This window comes from Mus caroli, unplaced genomic scaffold (assembly GCF_978045245.1).
Source record: "Mus caroli unplaced genomic scaffold, Mus_caroli_1 scaffold_8, whole genome shotgun sequence".
Lineage (NCBI taxonomy): Eukaryota > Metazoa > Chordata > Mammalia > Rodentia > Muridae > Mus > Mus caroli.
Genome location: NW_028227263.1, coordinates 26181669 through 26202226, shown reverse-complemented (window position 1 = coordinate 26202226; position 20558 = coordinate 26181669). Strand labels below are relative to the sequence as shown.

At 42.8% G+C, this 20558-nt stretch overlaps 1 protein-coding gene across 1 annotated transcript in view; it reads left to right on the top strand.

The window, feature by feature from the left end:
* The window catches only part of Acsm1 (acyl-CoA synthetase medium chain family member 1), a 53125-nt gene extending 42124 nt beyond the window's left edge, over positions 1 to 11001 (top strand). The window contains exons 8-14 of the mRNA XM_021166558.3: positions 1476 to 1599; positions 2575 to 2655; positions 3141 to 3242; positions 5505 to 5632; positions 6512 to 6611; positions 7963 to 8082; positions 10683 to 11001. Coding sequence (XP_021022217.1) covers positions 1476 to 1599; positions 2575 to 2655; positions 3141 to 3242; positions 5505 to 5632; positions 6512 to 6611; positions 7963 to 8082; positions 10683 to 10769 — 742 coding nt within the window. The 3' untranslated portion in view covers positions 10770 to 11001. The remainder of the gene's footprint in view (positions 1 to 1475; positions 1600 to 2574; positions 2656 to 3140; positions 3243 to 5504; positions 5633 to 6511; positions 6612 to 7962; positions 8083 to 10682) is intronic.
* Positions 11002 to 20558: the final 9557 nt, after the last annotated feature.

The window sequence follows — 20558 nt, the reverse complement described above, 5'->3', positions numbered from 1 at the left end:
TTGTATGTGAGTTTATTTTTGTGACATACAAAAATTAAAAATACAAAATGCCTATGGTGAAAATTTACAAGTTGATGAACTATTAAAAATGCCAGTGCAATCACTCAATCACGCACATGTGTCAGGACAAATAGGACACTGTCAATGCCTTGGAGACTTCTATGTGCCTCCTTGTGTACCCTAAATAAAATGACTATTTTCTTGACTGTAAGAAATATTCCTAAGAAAATGGGTCTGCTTTTCATGCTTTCAACTTTTTTTTATTAGATCTTTTCTTTATTTACATTTAAAATGTTATCTTCTTTCCTAATTTCCCCTCTGAAAATCCCCTATCCCCTCTCCCCTTCCCCTGCTCCCCAACCTACCCGCTCCCATTCCCAGTCCTGGTCTTCCCCTATAGTGGGGCATAGAACCTTCACAGGACTTAGGGCCTCTCCTCCCATTGATGACCAACTAGGTCATCCTCAGCCTCATATGCATCTAGAGCCACATGTCCCACCATGTGTTTACTTTGATTGGTGGTTTAGTTCCAAGGAGCTCTGGGGGTACTGGTTAGTTCATATTGATGTTCCTCCTATGGGGCTTCAGACCCCTTCAGCTCCCTGGGTCCTTTCTCTAGCTCCTTCACTGGGGACCTTGTGCTCTGTCCAATGGATGATTGTGAGCATCCACTTCTGTATTTGCCAGGCACTTTTATATATACAATCATGCATTATTCTGTGGCATCTGACTTCATTTTCCAAATCATGTGTCTACAATGTATTCATGTTATGTATTTTCTAGCCCTGACTTTCTTTTTTTTTTTTTTTCTTTTCTTTTGCTTTTTTTTTTTTTTTTTTTTTTTTTGGTTTTTCGAGACAGGGTTTCTCTGTATAGCCCTGGCTGTCCTGGAACTCAATTTGTAAACCAGGCTGGCCTTGAACTCAGAAATCTGCCTGCCTCTGCCTCCTGAGTGCTGGGATTAAAGGTGTGCGCCACCACACCCATAGCCCTGACTTTCAACACTCAGGCAGAAAAAGAAAAGGCCCAACATGAGTCCAGTCCATCCCTCACAGAAGGCAGTCTAGTTAGTTCTGCTACACCCTAGCTTCCCTTGGGGTCTCTTTCCTTAGCATTTATGGTTTATAAAGTTGACCCTCTTGGACACATAGGAAGATTTTCTAGGGTAGCTTCTTAAGAGTCTTGTGAATTCTTGTCTCTCTCTTGTTACATCAACATCCAAACTTAACCAAAACATCAGTGATATGACCCAGCATCTAAACCATCACTCACTTACCCCCTGCCAGAAACATTAACAGGGATTTACAGAGAGAAATGGCATCTGGCTGGCTGTGACCATCAGTAAAATGACAGAAAGTCGATTTAAAAATGAGAAAGCAGGCAGATAAATGATCAGAATGACAAAGCAGTATGCTCTTGATAATTTGTGTCTCCTGCAAAGCATTCATGACCTGACATGCTTGCCTTTCCCAAAGCCTCAGATTCCCGACCCTTGAGCATTGCACTACTGGTGGGGAGAGCCTGCTGCCTGAGGAGTATGAGCAGTGGAAGCAAAGGACAGGTCTTTCCATCCACGAGGTCTATGGACAGTCAGAAACGGTAGGTGACCAGGCCCCTTCTGTACCATTTCAGTGGGCTCAACTACAGAGCCAGTGAGAGCCAGCCACAATGTGACCCAGTGTGTGCTGAAATCTTCTTTGTGCACAGCACCACTGAAAGCCAACAGGGGAGGGGCTTTGGGGTGCAAAGATAAGTTATGCCAAATTCTCAGAAAGAAAATGTACAGCTCATCAACTCATTAAGAGACAGATGAGCTGAAGCTGTTAGGCAAAACATAAGACACTTTGACACTGTACCTGAGATTGTTAACCCAGGGGTGTCCCATAGGGGTAGTGGGATAGAAAGGTCTCATCCATACTACAGAGACCACTGTCAACAAGCCCTGCCAGTTCCACCCTCACAGCCTAGAGCAGCCATGAAGAGGTGGTTGAGAGCTGATTTTCAAGGTTCATCTCTGGGTGTTGAGGAAGGCAAGGCAAGTTAAACTGAGATTATAATGGTAGTAGATGAGGAAACAAAGAGTTTCTGTATTTGTCACATATACACAAGCATACAGTCATGCACACATACACATGCACACACTTAATGATATCCCAGAGTGTCACTGAGTTAGCAGATGGTCAGGGCATTTAGAGTATCATGCACGTTGTGAAACTCAAGGACTCCATTAGTGGTCATCTCCCCAGACATTTGCTATTAAAGTCTAATGACTGGAATGGAGACACTTCCTAGTATTCCTCTAGCTAATGTCTGCTATTTCGGGGCCTATAATACATTTAATAGTTTAGATCTTAGTCGCATGCTTGTCTGCTGTTTTTACCAAAACAAACAGTCCATGTAACGCATGCCCACCCTTAATGATAACCCAGAGATATAACGCTGAGAATAACAAGTGTCCTTTGCATAGAGTTGGGTCAATGTCTTGAACCAAAGTCCTACTCTCAACAATGGTCACTATTGGAGGTCATGCATATGACTCTGCTTTGGCCAACCTTGGTCTTCTTTTGTGCACAGGGGATCAGCAGTGCCACCCTCCGGGAAATGAAGATCAAGCGAGGCTCCGTAGGGAAGGCCATCTTACCCTTTGACTTGCAGGTCTGGTCTTAGGGTGCTGATGGGGAGCACTTTATAGCACACTAGGGATTAGGATCATGTGTGATGGCAGATGGTAGAGCCAGCTACACCAGCACCCAAGACACCCTACTCCTTGGTTCCTGTTTTCCCCAATATCTATGGAAGCTTTGGGTGAGAGGTACTTTGGATACTAATGCAGCTCACTTGACGGAGTGATGCATCACACATGGTGTATTAGAAAGAAAACTAAATAATTCCCTTGGGTGACACTGTTTTCCAGTTTGTAGACATGGCAGTAACATCTACATTCCCATGAAACAAAGATCCCCTTGTCTTGGGTTCCATATTTACTGATTTCCAAGAAGTTGAGAGTTTTATTCTATTTTCTGATGGTTTGTCCATGAGTAGGTCCCATTTGCCTTACTAGTGTCTTATGGTGAGCCAAGCAGTGGCACAGAGGGCTGGACGAGTCTCATAGTGTGGGATTCACAGGCTTCTTATTCCAGATCATCGATGAAAAGGGCAACATTCTCCCACCCAACACTGAAGGATACATTGGCATCAGGATCAAGCCCACCAGGCCTCTAGGCCTCTTCATGGAATATGAGGTAATAGCATCCCACCAACCCAGTCTCAAGAACATGTGAGGGTAGCTCTGTATCCTGAGACTTCTTTGAGTCATCTCCTCTTCATTCTAGCCTAATGCAGTCCATGTTAATGACACTCATCTAAGCTCTTTGGCACATTGTCACCGTCCTTCTGTCCAAGCCCACTTGGGGATTTAAGAGCTAAATTATGGGATAGAAAGATTGACCTTAGAGTCACCAGACTTGGCCTCCAATAAACCCAGTTGTCCCTTCTCAAAGGGAAAACTGAAGTGTTGTATGTCTTACTCATGCCAGATGATCAGTGCAGGTCTAGGATCTGCATCTTTTTAGGTGTCCTGCTCTAAGTTAGAAATTGGGGGACTGTAGAAAGCTGGGTTGAATTGGAAGAAAACCTGCTGAAATTGCTGATCAAACAAACTCTGACCATCCTGGTTAGTGGTGATCCCAAGAGGGAATTCTTGGACTTCAAGATGGACCGTGGGAGTGTAAGCAGACTCTGAAACTAATCTCAGGCTCCATCCCCTTTCTCCACACACTTCTCACCTGACTTTATGACTGTCTTCACACACAACCCTGGGGAGCAGTTCCTATGGGTGTGTCTATAAATCCTAAGTAATTGCAATAGGCAGTTATAAGAACCACATATACATGCACATTCATGACTCCTAAACTTAGGTATTCTATATTATTTATAACATTGTGTGTGTGTGTGTGTGTGTGTGTGTGTGTGTGGTATGTGTGTGTTCAGTTTTCTTTTCTCCCTCTTAGAGTTTTGTTTCTGAGAATTAATACTAAGACCCACGAAGTTGTTTTGGTCACTATATCACAATAACTCAATGCCCCCTGGAGGCCACAATATAAGGACACCTCCAATAAGACCTGATTTGTTGTTGTTGTTGTTGTTGTTGTTTGTTTGTTTGTTTGTTTGTTTTGAAGTAAAATTGAATATAAAGTTCACTCCACCATTTTCAATTGTGCACCTCAGTGGCATGCAAACAATTCATGACAGAGTGAAACCCTCGCCATCATCTGTCTCCAGAAAATCTACACGCTCTAACTCTGTACCAGATGCACAGCACCACTCAGTGCTTACCCCTTACCCCAGCATCTGCTTAGCTCTCATTTGCTTTGTGGATTTGCCTATTTCATATCACTTACATCCGTGAGCTCACGTGACACAGCTTGTTCCACTAACCTCATGTATGGAAGCTTTTTCTGCCATAATGTATTTGAACCCAGCCCCTCCCCCCCCACCGCGCCCCACTTCCCCTCCTTTTGAGCCTCTAAGACTGCACCTTTTGGTGGCCTTGGGATGTCCTACAAGTCCCTTACTCTCTGTTCACTTTGCTACCCTTCTCTCTGTGTCTCTGTCTCTCTATCTTTCTGTCTCTCTCAGGACTTTTTTTTTTTTTTCAGTTACTGTATTTTCAGTTCCTTGTTTTTAAACCTTCTGGTGAAATTTTTAATCTTGTTGTTTTCCCATATTTGGTCTTTATCCATAATATGTGTGCTAAACTATCACCTTGTAGCCCACACATATGTTCAATTATATTCTACACCAAGAAAGAAACTAGAGATTGTGGAGCCGGAGGGAGTAGACTTACAGAATGCCTTGTGAAGGGTCGCCTGGTGGTGGCACTGCTCTGCAGGCTGCTGCTGTGGTAGCAGGATGAGGAATCATGTCTGCAATCAAATTTCATAACACATGCACACACACACACACACACACACACACGTAAAACCACAAGAAATCTGAGAGAGGTCAGAGAATGGATCAATGTCCATATCCTGATTGGAATATTGAACAATAGTTTTAAAAGACAATATCATTGGAGGAAACTAGATAAAGGGCCTATGGGATTTCTTGGTATTGTTTCTTATTCTAATTATTGTTCTTACTTTGCATTGTTTTGTATTGTCATAAAAAATGCTTAAGTTATGAAGCACCTGCCTCGTTGGACTCCTGTGACGATCAGATTAGGTAGCACTTGGCAAAGGGAATTCACCACTGCTGCTGTTCTTCCCAGCTGTCCCAGCATTGAACACACTGAGCATATCGCTCAGAATGGGAACTTTGTTCTGGTGGAGAGTTGCATAAAAGTAAGATGCTATTTTTTAAATACGAGCTGAATGGTACTCACAGATGGAGCTGCAGCCCACAGTGTTTGGCCTGGTTCAGGGGCCATGTGCAGAATTCAAACTCAGACATGACGCCCAGGCTCAACTCTAACCTTCAACAAAGGCACTTTGTTGTCTTCGCAGAATAGCCCAGAGAACACATCTGAAGTGGAGTGTGGGGACTTTTACAATAGTGGGGATAGAGCGACCATTGATGAAGAGGGCTACATCTGGTTCTTGGGAAGGGGCGATGATGTCATCAATGCTTCCGGGTAGGTGTGGCTGGCCCTGGGCTGGTTTCTGAGACCTTCAAATGCCTTATGGCATCTTGCCTACCTGATATTCCTCCATGCCTCGGTGATGGGACCTTCAGCCTGACTCTGAACAGAGCCATGCCTGGGATGTCCTAATTCCTGGGTACCTGACACCTCCACCATCCACCCTTGCAGCCAAAAGAGTACAAATGACGTTCAAGGAGGGGGAAACATTACATAGTTATGAGGAGGAGCCAAGATTGTAGTGTAGTTACACAGGCCTATAACCCACAGTACTCAGAAAGCTGAGGCAGAAGAATTCCCAAATCCAAAGCTGCCTGGGCAACAAAATGATTTCAAGGATAGCATTTATTAATAAAGAATGTGCCATCCATGTGTGAGTGCCTAAATTCAATCCCTAGTATCTAGAAAGAAAGAAAGAAAGAAGGAAAGAAAGAAAGAAAGAAAGAAAGAAAGAAAGAAAGAAAGAAAGAAAGAAAGAAAGAAAGAAAGAAAGAAAGAAAGAAAGAAAGAAAGAAAGGATAGGAAGAGAGGGGAAAACTAAAAATCAAAATGATAAAGTTGCATGCTTAGATGCACAGCATTTTCTAGGACACAATTTGAGGTGCTGGGAGAAGCTACGTTAGCAGCTCCACAAGAAGCTGTCACTCTGCCACCTCCCTCACCAGGGGCACACATGAACCATCCCCAGGAACATCTGAGCCACATAGTTTTAGTACCAAATGCCCCACTTTTCATATTTTGGGTCCAAATTACTACTCTCCAGTCTACAACCTCACCCCTCAGTGTCAAGTGCCCATGCAAACCTCAAAGAACAAGGTGTAAGCGATGGTTCTCAGCAGCCCTGGTGTACACTCAGAACTCTTGCTTCTCCAGGTATCGCATCGGGCCTGCAGAGGTGGAGAACGCCTTGGTGGAGCACCCAGCGGTGGCAGAGTCTGCGGTGGTGAGCAGCCCGGACAAGGATCGAGGAGAGGTAAGGAGAGCACAGAAGCCTTTTGTTGCATGTAGGAGCTGGAGACACAGAAGTCAGGAGACTTCCAAGGCCTTCGCATAACCTGAGAACGTAGGATGGAACTCAGGCCACTGGCGGTCATGTGCACTTATGCATGGACAGTGTGGTCTGAAAAAGGTTGAGACTGAATGAGCTGCCGTGTGGCAAATCATTACACCCTCAGGTAACCCAATATCCTGAGGCTGGAGCTGTGACAAAAGAATTAGTAAGTAAATCCAAACCCAGTCTCACATTCTAGGTGTAGGAAAGAATGGTGTGGGGAGTTTAAGTAACTTGCCTAAGTCCTGCAGCAAATGAACGGGAAGAGAAAGCAGTGTGGTACATCTAAAATACATGCCCTGGGCCTGGGGATAATTCAGTAGGTATTTTAGTTTCCTTCCTGTTGCTGTTGTAAAATATCCTAACAAAAAGTAGCTGAGGGAAAAGGGGGTTTATGTCGCTTCTCAGTTATAGTCCACTTTTGCAGAGAAGTTACAGTACTGTGGTGCACATGTGTGTGTGCACACATACATACATATATACATATATATACACACACACACATGAATGCAAATTTTAGAACATGCATTCATTGGCTCAACAATGTCTAGTGAATACTTCTGTGTGCCAGGACTTGTGTAAGTAACTGGATAAGTGGGGATATATCTAATGCTGTAAAATAAAAGTTATCACAATACTGTTAATAACAGCCACTGCTGTTTTAATTTATTATGATGATTATTATGGTCCATTGAGTTCTAGACACAAAACAGTGTACACAGTAAAATCATATTGATATTAATAATGGTGATGATAGTATGAACAAATATAAGTAGGCTACATGTTTCAAACATACTGTGTGTTCTCATGGGCCCTTAATAAAAACCTTGTTAAGAATGGACTTTCTTTTATTTTCATTCTGTAGTCTTTTAATCCTTAATTATGAATGATGCAGTTATTTATTTTTATTCTGATTTTTAATGTAGTCACATATCTCTAAGCATCTCTATGTCTTCACCAGATAAATGATCTTTTAGCAAATAATGTTTTTATTTACTAAGATTTCTTTTCTAATAAATTTTAACTGAAAAAAAAAAGAATGAACTTCTGTTGTATCTATTTCACAAAGAAAAGAAGTTAGAGGTAGGAGAAACCAGGTATTTTTCCAACACATGCAATGGAAATGGGGAGGACAGGGATTTGAACCTGGTTCCTACACATAAACCCTAGCCTCAAACATCAACTCAAGCCTAAAGTGGGTTTTGTCCATTGACAGATTGAGCTGTGTGCGGAACAAGTTGGCATGCTTCTCATCTTCACTTCCATTTTGCAGGTGGTGAAGGCGTTTATTGTCCTCAACCCAGAGTTCCTGTCACATGATCAGGAACAGCTTATCAAAGAGCTACAGCATCATGTGAAGTCAGTGACAGCACCATACAAGTACCCCAGGAAGGTGAGCCAGGCTAGCTGGGCTCTCACTGGCTGCCTCACCTCTCAGAGGGCAACCATGGGGTGGGGGTGGGGGTGAGGGTGGGGGTGAGGGTGGGGGTGGGGGTGGGGGTGGGGGTGGGGGGCCGGTCAGGCCACCAAAAGGTTTTGTTTCTTTGGGAATCCCTACCCTGTACCAGAAATACAAAATGAACTCATGGATGCACAGTAACCAAAATAGAAAGGTTAGCAAAGTACCCCAAGAGTACTTTTTAATGTTATTTATTATCCTGTAAATTTTAAGAAAAAAAATCAAAATCAATACTTTTCAATGTGGCCCACAGTAAGAAGTAAACCCTGTTTATCAACCCCAATAATATACATACATAAAACTAACAAAAAGGAACAAAATATTTATTCTTAGAACTCCCAATACATTTTGAGATGCTTGGTTTTTTACATTTGTTTTAAGTGACATGTGCAAGCATGCAAAAATGTCCAGTAACAGTGAAATGAGCTAGTCACAAAATTTAAAATTGTCCTCTTATTTAAGCTGGTGGTAAAAAATTGTTTTTATGTTTTGTTTTTGTTTTGTTTTTGAGACAATGCCTCTTTGTATAACCCAAGCTGATCTAGAACTCATTTCATAGCCAGGCTGGCCTCAAACTTCCAATCCTCCTGCCTTGGTCTTCTGGGTGTCACGATCACAGGCATATACTATTATGTCCAGTTTCAGATTATTTTTTACCTAAAATGCCTTATCAGTATATTAAGAGAGAAAGCAAACTACAGAGGAAGATGCCTAGTACTGCCCTGCTGGTTTAAAATAAGAGAGCACAGACATTCATGTCAGAAAGTCATTGTTTTCTTCTGCTGCAGTACATTCTTTTTATTTATTTATTATTTTTTACAATCTTTTAAAAAAATTATTAGATATTTTCTTCATTTACATTTCAAATGCTATCCCAAAATTCCCCTATACCCTCCCCCCACCCTGCTCCCCTACCCACTCACTCCCACTTCTTGGCCCTGGCATACCCCTGTACTGAGGCATATAAAGTTTGCAAGACCGATGGGCCTCTCTTTCCAATGATGGCCGACTAGGCCATCTTCTGATACATATGCAGCTAGAGACACGAGCTCTGGGGGGTTCTGGTTAGTTCATATTGTTGTTCCACCTATAGGGTTGCAGATCCCTTTAGCTCCTTGGGTACTTTCTCTAGGTCCTCCATTGGGGGCCCTGTGATCCATCCAATAGCTGACTGTGAGCATCCACTTCTGTGCTTGCTAGACCCCGGCATAGCCTCACAAGAGACAGCTATATCAGGGTCCTTTCAGCAAAATCTTGCTAGTGTATGCAATGGTGTCAGCATTTGGAGGCTGATTATGGGATGGATCCCTGGATATGGCAGTCTCTAAATGGTCCATCCTTTTGTCTCAGCTCCAAACTTTGTCTCTGTAACTCCTTCCAAGGGTGTTTTGTTCCCAATTCTAACAAGGGGCAAAGTGTCTACATTTTGGTCTTCGTTCTTCTTGAGTTTCATGTGTTTTGCAAATTGTATCTTGTATCTTGGGTATTCTAAGTTTCTGGGCTAATATCCACTTATCAGTGAGTACATACCATGTGAGTTCTTTTGTGATTGGGTTACCTCACTCAGGATGATGCCCTTCAGGTCCATCCATTTGCCTAGGAATTTCATAAATTCATTCTTTTTAATAGCTGAGTAGTACTCCATTGTGTAAATGTACCACATCTTCTGTATCCATTCCTCTGTTGAGGGACATCTGGGTTCTTTCCAGCTTCTGGCTACTATAAATAAGGCTGCCATGAACATAGTGGAGCATGTGTCCTTCTTACCATTTGGAACATCTTCTGGATATATGCCAGGAGAGGTATTGCTGGATCCTCTGTTTTCTTCTGCTGCAGTGCATTCTTATACCATCTGCATTTTCACTGAGGCACACATATTAGGAAGCTGCAGAGCTAGCATGTATTGTGTACTAGAATACTTATTGTGTGTGCCAGGCTCTAGTCCCATGCCCTGTTATTTAAGCCTGCCCACAGTCTTAAGAACATGTATGCCTGATTTATAGAGATGTAGTTGAGGTTCAAGTTGCCTGAGGTTTTACTCAGTAAGAGGAGTGTTGAAACTCAAAGGTATGTGTGAAAACCACATATCAGCATTTTTTTATTAGTCAAGGCTCTCGCCCTTACAGGGAGCAGAAAACCTTACTTCCAATCAGAGAGTTACATATCTCTGTATGTGGTATCCAAACAATGGAGGCTGATAACCATGAAGGTCCTCACATGTCTATCTGACTCCTCTACTTCTGCCCCACATCCCTCATGCTGCGGTGGGGATGCCACAAAGGCACCTGCTTTGCCCTGTAAGAGGCAGAGAACATAGTAGCCAATATTAGTGGCTCCAAAATCTTCTGTGTGAATAGGACACATTCTGCTTCCTGGATCAAAGTAAGATACCTGACTACACCCTCCTACAGGGCTCCTGCAATGCTCAGTGGAGTCCATGGGGGTCACCATAGGAAATTGGGGTGAAACAGGAAGTGGGGAACTGGATGGACACCATGGAAACCATAAGTCAGGATGACTTTCTTCTCTACCAGGTGGAGTTTGTTTCAGAATTGCCCAAAACCGTCACAGGCAAAATCAAAAGGAAGGAACTTCGAAACAAGGAGTTTGGTCAGCTATGAACAGCAATCAACCCAGAGCATCCTGTGACCTGAATCCTTGGCTGTTGGGGGCAGGGTGGTGTGGGATGATGATGGAATGCAGGAAGGGTAAATGTGGAAGAGAAAACCAAGACCCCAACATTTTTGCTTTCTTCAAACTCAGTTGGTCCCCTTCCTGGATCCCTTCCTGTTCCCCTTCCACAGTGCACTCTCAGACTGTTTGTGGGTAATAAAAATACCAACTTGAATAGCACCCTGCATCATCAATCATTCTGTGGATGAATGCCTGCCCTCCATAAGCATCCCTAGTTGTCAATCTGAGATACTCCAGGATCAAACTCTCCCTTTTGATAGCAGTTTCTGGAGGAATCCTGAGCATGCATTCAACAGCCGGGACACAGGTACAGAAAGTAGCCTTCCCAGAGCCTGCAGGAGATTAGGCTAGAAGGGAAGTCCACTGAGCTCAGCTGTGGCTTACTGCCAACGCGTACTTGCCACACCATCCTGTCTTTGGATGAGTTCACTATCATTTTTGCCCTGTCTCCAATAATGCCACTGCTACTGCTGTGCCCTAACTTAAATCTACTATAAATGACTGAGATGCCCAGCCTCCAGGAACCCAGGAGGTATCCTCTATCCCTAACCAGGGATCTCAGAGCCTTAATTCCATGGGGGCTTTCCTCCACAGGGGACCCATATACATCCCTTTCTCAAGGACAAGAACATGATCCCCCAGGGATCCTACTCACTGTCAGGGCCCACTACTCTTCAGCAAGATTCCTCTACAGATAGCCCCTTGTTTCTCACTATAACATCCTGTAGGAACCCAAAGGACCCACACTGTCTTGAGTTCTGTGAATTCTCTATCACTCAAGTCTCTGAAATCTGAGGTAAGACCATCTGGCTAAAAAGAGCAGAAGCAGAAATGTCCTTGGTCAGGGAGGTTGTGGGAAAGAGTACACTTTCTTTTATCCTACCTTGGAGGGAAGTCATTACTGAAAAATTCCTTTAACATCTGCATGATTCTTGGATAGATACACGCACTCAAGGGAATATACAAATTCAGCAAGCACAGAGCCAAGCAGAACACACATTAGCCCCAGCCTCTCTTGGGAATACCTCTATAGTCCCATATATGACATGATGGCTCATGTGACCTACCTCATTTAAACTCTTACTGAAGATGGTGTCTTGTGGATTCTAAATATAGTGCTGGGCATTGACCATGTCTCAGGGGATTCTATAGGACCATGGCTGGACCCCAAGAATCCAGAGAGTGTCTAATTATAATGGTCCTTGTGGAAAGGGTCACATGGTCAGATGGGGAGTACAGTAATAGATGTGGCTTTTGGTTTAGGAGATTTAAAAGCCAAAATAAAAGTGTCCCCTAGAACCCTGCACAAAGGAATACAGTGGCACTCTTCATTCCCAATAATACTATCATAAGTATTAGATGATATCATTGTCATCATTATAGTAGTGACTAACAGAGTGACAAACAGAAGGGATGGACTACAAATAAGGACACAGGTTCTGCCTCCCCTCCAGGTCAGTTCCCAGCCATAGAATCTGGTCTATAAGCAAAGTTTCTCTTATTCTGCCTCCTTGCAAGACTCCCTCACGGCTGAGACATAAGTCTCTTTGAGCCATTTTTCTCCCTAGATACAGTTCTTACCCTGGAGCCTGCTTCTCCATCAGTGCTACAGGAACATAGATAATATCAGGCCAAGAGACACTGCTTGCAAGTGGGTCAAACAAATAAGTTCTACATAAATTGTAAGCCCTTTTATAATGTGCTCAAGCATGTTCGCAACAGGGAATATTTGGGAAAAAAAAAATGACCTGGATAGAAAATTTCAACATGGCAGCAATAAAAGGCTTCTTAGAAAAGCCAACAAAATCAGACCCAGGTTGAAAAAAATATGGAGAACATGGATCAATAGTGATAGCATTATTCCAAACAATAAGAAGACTTCATATAGTTAGAATATATCAGCTACAAAAAAGGCCAATCTTCACAGGTCTGCATCAGCCTCTGAGAGGATGGCAACTCTCACTATCTCCAGTGAATGCCAGTGCTCCAAGAAAGAGGAAACCTCCAGCCTCTTCCCTCTCACATGGCTAGGGCATTGATGGCCTTGTACATGCATATGCCTATATAGACTTAGAGTTTTCAAAACCTACTTTTAATAAGAGTTCTTAAGTGCTTTAACGTCTCTTCTAGCTCACCACCCACCAAGGTAGTAGGAATGAACGGTTAATAGAGAAAAAGAGAATGTGGACCTGTTTAGAAATATTTCCTTGGAGCAAATCCAATCTGTGTTAACAGGATATCAGCAGGTCAGTTCACATAAATCAGCAGTGGTAGCTCAATCCACTTGCAAACACCATTCAGAACAGCAGGTCCATCTAATCCAGAAGAAACCGCAAGGCTCTGCCTATCAACCTGAGTCCTCAGAAGTGGAAAAACAAAAACAAACAAACAATAAAACACAAAAATGCTGGAACACCACCAGAAGTTTTTCAGTGTGTTTCTCTCTACAAAGTCATAACAAACAATGACCAACAAAGAATGGTAAAGCATACCAATACCACCCAGCATAGTCAGTGAAGATCAGCATCAGCAAAGCCAATGATGACCAGCAAAAAAATGTCAAAGTGTACCAATACCATCCAGCATTATCCACTGTCCATTGGGTTATATTTAGATCCTTTCCAAACATCACTTGTTCTCTCAAGCATTCTCTCTAGCAAAACATGCCCCTTTTCCAGGCTGCCTCCAGAAAAACACCATGTGTCTGTTTTTAGCAAAACATTCTCCCACATGCCTGTGTCAACAGAAACATCCTCTTGTAAGAGAGTTTCCAGAAAAAAAAAAAAAAAAAAAAAAACACCAAATGACACAACTAAATCTCCAAGGAAACCAGAAATTTCCACTTCATGTCTGAGTGAAGCACAATTTCTAGCTCATCATGTCCCTCCCTGCTCTTGGATCCAACACTGTGTAATAATTGTTCTGAGTCACCTAGACTAGGTGATATTGACCATTTAAAGCAATAAACGTTTGAAGAAGACTCAGGGAGATTACCTTATTCCAAATTAATCATATCCTTGAATCTCAGCCCTTAAAGAAAGCCAAGAGAGAGATGAATAGACGTGAATTGTATGGGGCATTTTAAGTTTCATGATGTTAATTCTTTGAGACTCTAAAGTGATGAGTGAAGACAATCCCCCGGAGTAAGTTCCAGTGACTCTGATAATGTCCTTCATGGTTGCTCTCAACTTGTCCATAAGTACTCCCCAAATCAGCACACGGATTCTAAACAGCTTTCAAGACTGCAAGCTCAACAGACATAGGCATTCAATGGGCAAGACTTAGAGTCAGAAGTGGAAACAAATGGCTACTGTTCTGCTTAGAAATGTGACTGCATAACCACACTGCAGAGCAGAGCAAGGCAGACGTGAATAGCACTCACGATGGGGGCTATAGTAAGATCAACCCATGATGATAGCATGTCAACCAGGAAGAGGGTGAGCCCAGTTTGTGCAGTGCTGCACCAGGGTAGATGCTGAAAGGTCTTGACTTACACTTGTAAAATGAAATTTTCAAACATAATATATATTAAAGGTTTGTAAATTTTGCTGTGTGTTTTTTTATATAAAGAGTCATTGAAATGAAATATAGATAATGATAGTTTTAATTAAATATTTAAGAAGATATACTTTCAATTTAATTTGAGATATACCCAAAATAAGACATTTAATGCATGAATAGAGGGAAGAAAAGAGGGAGGAATGGAAGGAGGGACACAGGGAGGGAGGACCAGTCATGTGTTGAAACATCTGCTATGGTTTGAAGGTAAAGTGGCCCCTATAGATTCACTTATTTGACTACCTGGGCTCCATCTAATGATGCTGTGGAACTTTTAGAAAGTTGAACCTGACAGGGGGAAGTGGGTCACTGGGAGTGGATCTTGAGACTTTGTATCCCAGCCTTGCTTCTTGTTCATTTCCTATCTCCTGAGTGCAGATGCACTAAAATGAGCTGGCCTTGTGGACCTTACATTACACCATGCCTTTCTTTCACTATGCCAACTGCCACAATGGACAATGAAGTCGTTCTTATGGGGATATTTATTGTATCGCAGCAATGGGAAAGTAGGACAACGTCGTTGAATCAAGCCTGGATGGGTCAATAATGTAAGCCTGAGTGTTTTCATACTAAGCTACAGGTAATCACGTAAAGTAACCACGGTGCTTCATGTGGTGACCTTTCTCTTTAACAAGAATTCTAAAAAGAGCTGTTAATTTCCTAAAGTTTGAATTAATGTGGTTGCGCCTCAAATGAATGTTTGTTTTCCAAGTCAATTCAAATTATAGAGATATTATAGGAAATTTTGCAGGGGTGTTAGTGAACCAGCTTCTGTTGTGAAAGTAAAAAGTGAAGGGAGATACAGACCCACATCTCTCTAATAAAACGGAAGAAGAAGTGTATACTACTCAAACAGGTGGCTCCATCTGCCATCTATGAGGAGAATCCGACTGTTGATACACAACCAATTATGTATCAATCTCAAAATTATAATATTGACTCTTAGGGTACATATCACCTCACAAAAGTCAGAGGTGTGTGAAAAGTGGTGTATAAACTGACAACATGACTGATTTTTATTGTAGTTATAAGAAAGCAAAACAACCAGAGCCAGCTGGGAGAATCCAGAGCAAAGAGAGAAAGAAGTAGAAGCAGACTGACCATGGCCAGCTAGTCAGCTGGACCTGGTCATGAGAGAAGTGGGAGCAGGGCAGATGGATAGAGATGGATTGGGAGTGTGGGAAAGGAGAGAGAGAGAGAGAGAGAGAGAGAGAGAGAGAGAGAGAGAGAGAGAGAGAGGAAGAAGAAGAAGAAGAAGAAGAAGAAGAAGAAGAAGAAGAAGAAGAAGAAGAAGAAGAAGAAGAAGAAGAAGGAGGAGGAGGAGGAGGAGGAGGAGGAGGAGGAGGAGGAGGAGGAGGAGGAGGAGGAGGAGGAGGAGGAGGAGGAGGAGGAGGAGAGGAAGAAGAAGAAGAAGAAGAAGAAGAAGAAGAAGAAGAAGAAGAAGAAGAAGAAGGAGGAGGAGGAGGAGGAGGAGGAGGAGGAGGAGGAGGAGGAGGAGGAGGAGGAGGAGAAGAAGAAGAAAGGAGGAGGAGGAGGAGGAGGGAGCAAGAGAGGGATGGAAGGGGAGAGGGAAAGGGAGGAAGAAAGAGAGAGGGCATACCAAAAATATCAGGGCTATAAGAGGAGTGGTATAGCCATGGGGAAGGAAGCCTGTGAGCTGGGGGGGGGGGGGTTAGGGTAGGGGAAGAGATAAGAAGAGTCCTAATACTAGCATGGCCTTTGAAATGGATAACAGGTTCTTGTGATTCTGAAGGAGCTTGAAGGCCAGCATATGCCTTGGTATGCTAATAGACAACGATTTGTCCCTTCTGCCTTTTGGACCTTGGGGAAATGGAGGTTCCTTTGAACAGGTACATCAGCAATGGGGAGAACACGGACAGTTGTGACTGACAGATATGATCCCTTCCTGAAAGGGGTGATTCATCACTGGGCATATATAAGTGTAAAATTTGTTTTTCCTGAGAAATATGAGTAAGAAGATGTTTTAGGGTTTGTTTGTTTGTTTGTTTGTTTGTTTGTTTGTTCAGTCAGGGTCTCAAGTAGCCCAGGCTGGTCATATATAACTGGAGATGGCCTTTAACTTCTGTTCTTCCTACCTCTACATCCACATAATGGAATTACAGGTGTGCATTCTTGGTCTTTGTGGTGCTGAGGCTTGGACCCAGGACCTTGTGCATGCTGGGTAAGCACTCTACCAACTGAGCTGCATCCCCAGCTCTACACTTTTTAGAGATTTTATTTATTTTATGTATATGAGTACACTGGGGCTGTCTTCAGCCACACCAGACGAGGGCATCGGATCCCATTACAGATGGTTGTGAGCCACCATGTGCTTGCTGGGATTTGAACTCAGGACCTCTGGAAGAGCAGTCAGTGTTCTTCTCTCCAGCCCCCAGCTCTACATTTTTCAAACTCTAAATACAATTTTATTCCAAAGTTTAAAGATCACTTTAAAACTGAGAAACAAACACATATAAACTTAACAGTGGACAGGAAACCTGGGCCTTCTGTTAAATCCCCATGAGTCATCCTCTTAAAATTCTCTGGTCACACCCAGAAGTATGCCCATACAATGTGAAAGACTGGGGGAAAACAAATAATCAAATGTGAACAATACATGTGAAAGTAGCACACGGAATATGCTTGTGAGCGTGAGCATGACTAAGAGAAACGTACCCCCATTTTATAATGCCTAGGTTATTAATCCAACCATAATCATGCACAGAAAATTGCTTAGCACAATTTCTATCACAATTTTCTTTCAATGTTCATGCCAGTTCTTAAAAAGACACTTAAGGACATATAAATTGTGTGTCAAAATAAGTGTATATAATATTAAGCATTGAGAACTAACATGCTATAAGAATATGATTCCAAACAATCAATGATAAAAATCCACTTTCATGTTTCATAAAATGAACCTTAAGCCACTCAGTAACAATACTGCAAGTTAATATGTAAATGAACAGAAAACTTGGAAGTTATGGGAATGACAAGAAACGCAATCATCATTTTACAAGATTGATATTTATGACAAGAAGACATGGATGGAAATATAATTCCACCTAACCCAGACACCTAGTCTTAGTTTTGTGCAAAACAAATAAACAAGCAAAGCAAAACCCCCTCTCCAAGTGGGTTCTGGAACATTTTCCCTTTGACACTCAAACCTCGGGAAAGTACAGAGTGTACCTCTTGGCAGCAGCTACTACTTGACAGAGAGCAGTAACCTGGATTGTAAGGGTCAAAGACACAGATCAAATACACCAAAGAGCAAAGTCTGTCCTACCACTAGCTGGTGAAAGTCCTGAGTCACGGAAATCCAGTGCCAGTTGGTGGCTGTCGGGATATTAGCAGTGGTTCTGTAATCAGACCTGGATGAAACCTGACAGAGCCTCTCTCTGAAAACCAAGCTTCAAGAGTGGATGGGCTAGAACAAGCAGATAAGCCACTTAACTGCTCAGGGGAGAGAAAGTCTTACTCACCCATGGAAATTCAGCCAGACAAAATGAAAAGTAAAATAAAATAAAATAAAATAAAATAAAATAAAATAAAATAAAACAAGATAATAATAAGCATATTTCATCAAGATTCATCATGGCATTCCCTTCTTGTGGGTGTGGACAAACAGAATAGAGATATTCCTTAGTTGAGGTTGTGTAAGTGCAACGCTTCTGACTTTGTGCAAGAGTACGTGATCACTAGAGATTTCTGGAGCCCTTGTCCAGTAACCTAGTACAGGTCGGTCAAAACCAGTGTGACCGTATCTATGGGATGTTCTCTTCCCTCTCTCTTAGCACTTTCCTCCTCCTCCTCCTCCTCCTCCTCCTCCTCCTCCTCCTCCTCCTCCTCCTCCTCCTCCTCCTCCTCCTTCTTCTCTCTCTCTCTCTCTCTCTCTCTCTCTCTCTCTCTCTCTCTCTCTCTCTCTCTCTCTCCTTTACAAACAATACACACACACACACACACACACACACACACACACACCTTTGTGTTCCTGTAATGGAGGGTTGTGTGGCATTTCTGTAGTAAAGTGCATACTCTCACAATAAGAAATGAGCCTCTGCCACCAACAGATTGGGAAAGGATCTTGACTTATCCTAAATCTGATAGGGGACTAATATCCAATATATACGAAGAACTCAAGAAGCTGGACTCCAGAAAATCAAATAACCCCATTAAAAATGGGGTACAGAGCTAAACAAAGAATTCTTAACTGAGGAATACCGAATGGCTGAGAAGCACCTGAAAAAATGTTCAACATCCTTAGTCATCAGGGAAATGCAAATTAAAACAATCCTGAGATTCCACCTCACACCAGTCAGAATGGCTAAGATCAAAAACTCAGGTGACAGCAGATGCTGGCAAGGATGTGGAGAAAGAGAAACACTCCTCCATTGTTGGTGGGATTGCAAGCTGATACAACCACTCTGGAAATCATTCTGGTGGTTCCTCAGAAAATTGGACATAATACTACTGGAAAATCCAGCAATACCTCTCCTGGGCATATACCCAGAAGACGTTCCAACTTGTAATAAGGACACATACTCCACTATGTTCATCACACTCTTATTTATAATAGCAAGAAGCTGGAAAGAACCCAGATGTCCCTCAACAGAGGAATGGATACAGAAAATGTGATACATTTACACAATGGAGTGCTACTCAGCAATTAAAACAATGAATTTATGAAATTCTTAGGCAAATGGATGGATCTGAAGGATATCATCCTGAGTGAGGTAACCCAACCACAAAGAAACACGCATGATATGCACTCACTGATAAGTGGATATTAACCCAGAAACTTAGAATACCTAAGATACAAAATACATGAAATTCAAGAAGAAGGGAGGCCAAAGTGTGGATACTTCGTTCCTTCTTAGAATGGGGAACAAAATGCCCATGGAAGGAGTAACAGAGACAAAGTTCAGAGCTGAAAGTTCAGAGAAGAAAGGATGGACCATCCAGAGACTGCCCCACCCAGGGATCCATCCCATATACAACCACCAAACCCAGACACTATTGCATATGCCAGCAAGATTTTGCTGACAGGACCCTGATATAGCTATCTCTTGTGAGGCTATGCCAGTGTCTGGCAAATACAGAAGTGGATGCTCACAGTCATCTATTGGATGGAACACAGGGCCCATAATGAAGGAGCTAGAGAAGGTACCCAAGGAGGTAAAGGGGTCGGCAACCCTATAGGAGGATCGACAATATGAACTAACCAGTATCCCACAGAACTGTGTCTCTAGTTGCATATATAGCAGAGGATGGCCTAGTCGGCCATCAATGGGAGGAGAGGCCTTTGGTCTTGTGAAGATCATATGCCCCAGTACAGGGGAATACCAGGGCCAGGAAGCGGGAGTGGGTGTGTTGGGGAGCAGGGTGGGAGGAGGGTATAGGGGACTTTCAGGATAGCATTTGAAATGTAAATGAAGAAAATATCTAATAAAAAGGGGGAAAACATTAGAATATTTTTAAAAAAGGTAATCAGTAAAAGTAAAGTGGAAAAAAAAAAAGAAAGAATGAAATGATCCTCTGCGTATTCCAACATTCCTAAAGCCTTTTCCGCTCTGGGTACATCAACACTGCACAGGACAGATTCTACAAGACACAAGACAAAAAAACTCACTTTCTGATCAAGTCACTCTTGATGTAGCCCCTACAGAAACTTTCACGTTGTTCCATTTGAGGAGCTTCTCTGGGTTCCTGTCAAGGAGACAGATGCAGAGTCCCTAGGGGCAGCGCTCATAGCAGGGGAAGAGATAATTTACAGTCGCCTAAGCCAGCAACCTGGAAAGCTCAGAATGAAATAACCACATTCAACAGACCAGAATTTACATCAAGAATCATTCACAGATTCCAGGGCCACCAACCTTTCACCAGCGCGAACAACACAGTGAACAGTGGTATTGCCCGTGCTTTTGTTCCCCCTGGTAAGAACACGCTCAGGGCAACCGGAATCTTCTGCGGCACAAGCTTTATTGCTTACCCCTTCAGGAGCCAGTGGAGAAGAGAGCCAGAGAGAGAGAGAGATAGAGAGATCCATAGAATGGCGGAAACCCGTCCCTTTTATGGAGGACTGTCCTCTGCCTCGGACGTGTCGCTCCCTGATTGGCTGCAGCCCAATGGCCGGAGTTGTCTTCACGGGGAAGGCA